The sequence below is a fragment of the Plasmodium gaboni genome, chromosome 14 (genome assembly GCF_001602025.1).
Source record: "Plasmodium gaboni strain SY75 chromosome 14, whole genome shotgun sequence".
Classification (NCBI taxonomy): domain Eukaryota; phylum Apicomplexa; class Aconoidasida; order Haemosporida; family Plasmodiidae; genus Plasmodium; species Plasmodium gaboni.
The window spans coordinates 2131522-2134021 of NC_031494.1; the positions used below are offsets into that span (position 1 = coordinate 2131522).

A 2500-nucleotide genomic window follows, 5' to 3' on the forward strand; every position below is an offset into this window, starting at 1 on the left:
AAAAAAAAAAAAAAAAAAAAAAAAAAAAAAAAAAAAAAAAAATAAAAAAAAAAAAAAAAAAAAAAAAAATGGAAAAATTTAATAATTATAAAAAAAAAAAATAAAATAAATATGATAATTATATAAAAAAGAAAAAAAGAAAAATAAACATCATAATAATAATAATAATATTTGGTAAAGATTGATTTTGTTTTTCTATTATTTCTTCTATTTATTTATTTCACTATATTTTTTATATGAATTATATATATTTTTTTTTTTATTTTTTGGGATGGAGGGTTTACTTTCTATTATTCCATGTAGATGTTAAGGAAAAATATTTGGCTAATATATCATATGTCTTATTAACTACATAATATTCTGGAAAAAATTGCATTTGTAAGAGTTTGATATCTCCTTGTACCTCTTTAAACATGAATACATATGGATTTTCCCATAAGGATAAATCTCTTGTTTCATCATCTCCTTTATCTAATATATTTTCTAAACCTCTAAGAATACTTTTACATAATTTGACACTTCCATTATTCATTGGATCTGATTCACTAACCAATTCTAACATATCAGCTATAAGTTGCATGCATATATTTTGTCCTAACCTATTAGTAGTTGCTGTGCAAGATATAATATAACCTACTTGTTTTTGGTTAGCTTTGGATAAACAAGCACAGACAGCATATGCAGCTTCAATTTTAGTGTTGAAATCATTATCTGTTTGAAAGATATCAACTAATAGTGGGAAAACATCATTTTTTATTAATAGTTCTACTTCTGATGCAGTTTCACAACCTATATTTCCTAAAGCATTACAAGCTCTAGCTCTTGCACCTGGTTTGATTTTTGTATTATTAAGAATTTTTTTCAATGCTTTTATTACATTACACGATATAAGGATACATATTTGCTGGTGATTAGCTGCATAGGCAATTTTTGATATGATAGACAATGCTTCAAAGGCTAGATCTGGATTTGATGATTCACATAATATAACAGCATTGTGCAATATATCTGTTTTTAATAAAACGTCAATACCAATTTGATTTTCACAAATAGTTATACAAGTTGAACTGGTTAAGAATAAAACCTTTTCGTCATTCATTTTGATACATGTAGATAAATAATTTGTAATAACTTCTAATTCTCTTAAGAAAGATTTTTCATATATTTGACAAGTTGATACATAAAACATTTTTAAACCATATACTACCAATGTATAACAAACACGTACACCATTTAAATTAGGTACATTTTCTATAGCTTTTAATAATATATCTACTATTCCTTTATTATCTATCAAATCATTTTTTAATTTAGAAATATCATATATCATTATAGTTCTTAATAAAGATATTATAAGCTGTACTATTAATGGGGTATATACTTTTTCACATGATTTTTGACATATATTTTTTAACATATATACAGAACATGTATATAATTCATCAACTACATCTTGTTTTATTTTTTCGGTAGACCCACTACAACATCCAAAAATAATTATTAATAAAGTTAAGGCTTCTACAATAATTTCATCATTATGAAAAATATAATTATATAATAAAGCTTTAATTATATTAATTATATTCATTTCGAAAATATCACTCAAATTTATATCTATTACACTTTCTCTTGTTAAGCATTTATCTAATAATTCAAAATATTCATCTACATTTGATATACTTTTATAATTCGTAAAAATCATTGAATTTAGCATCTTTAAATTAATTTGATCATTTGTTGAATAATTATTTAATATACTACTACTATTCATATTATTATTATTATTATTATATGTATTTGAGAAAAAAGTGTTATAATTATTATTATTATTATTATTATTATTCATAATATTATTAGGATCATTATTATTATTATTAATCATATTATTATTACCATCTGTATTATATATATCATTTTCATTTTTATCTTGGGTATTTAATATAACGCAACCTCTATTTAATAAATTCTTTTTATAATCATTATTATTTTTATATTTATAATGCAAAGATGCATATACTAATCGAAGTCCTTTTATTTTCTCATCAATTTTTGTACTTTCCAATAAATTACTTACATTCTTTATAATATTGGTACTTATAGAAAATGAATTTTCCATCTGATTAACTAAGATATCTATAGACGCTTCATTTTTATTCATACTATTAAAACCTTGATTATTTTGTCCTTCTCCATTATTTAAAAATGACGTACAATTTACACTGTTCAGATTATTATTTATGTTCATATTATTGTTATTATTATTTAAAAAATAAGACATATTTATAGATGATGAATTATTGAAGTTTGGATTATCCATTTTTTAAACATATTATGTATTACATAGTTATGCAAATGCTTCTACGTAATATTAATGTTGTACCCACCAAAAAAAAATAAAAAAAAAAATTAAATAAAATATAAAGTAAAATAAAATAAAATAAAAATAATTAAATAAAAATAAATAAATAAATAAATAATATATTAAGATTATGATAAAAAA

The 2500-nt window shown here is 20.7% G+C and overlaps 1 protein-coding gene across 1 annotated transcript; it reads right to left on the reverse strand.

Annotated features, from left to right (window-relative positions):
• Positions 1-280: 280 nt before the first annotated feature.
• Positions 281-2317, reverse strand: PGSY75_1456700 (hypothetical protein; the record flags this gene model as incomplete). Its single annotated transcript, XM_018788252.1, has 1 exon — positions 281-2317. One exon carries the CDS (start codon positions 2315-2317, stop codon positions 281-283), a length of 2037 nt encoding a protein of 678 aa, XP_018639624.1.
• Positions 2318-2500: the final 183 nt, after the last annotated feature.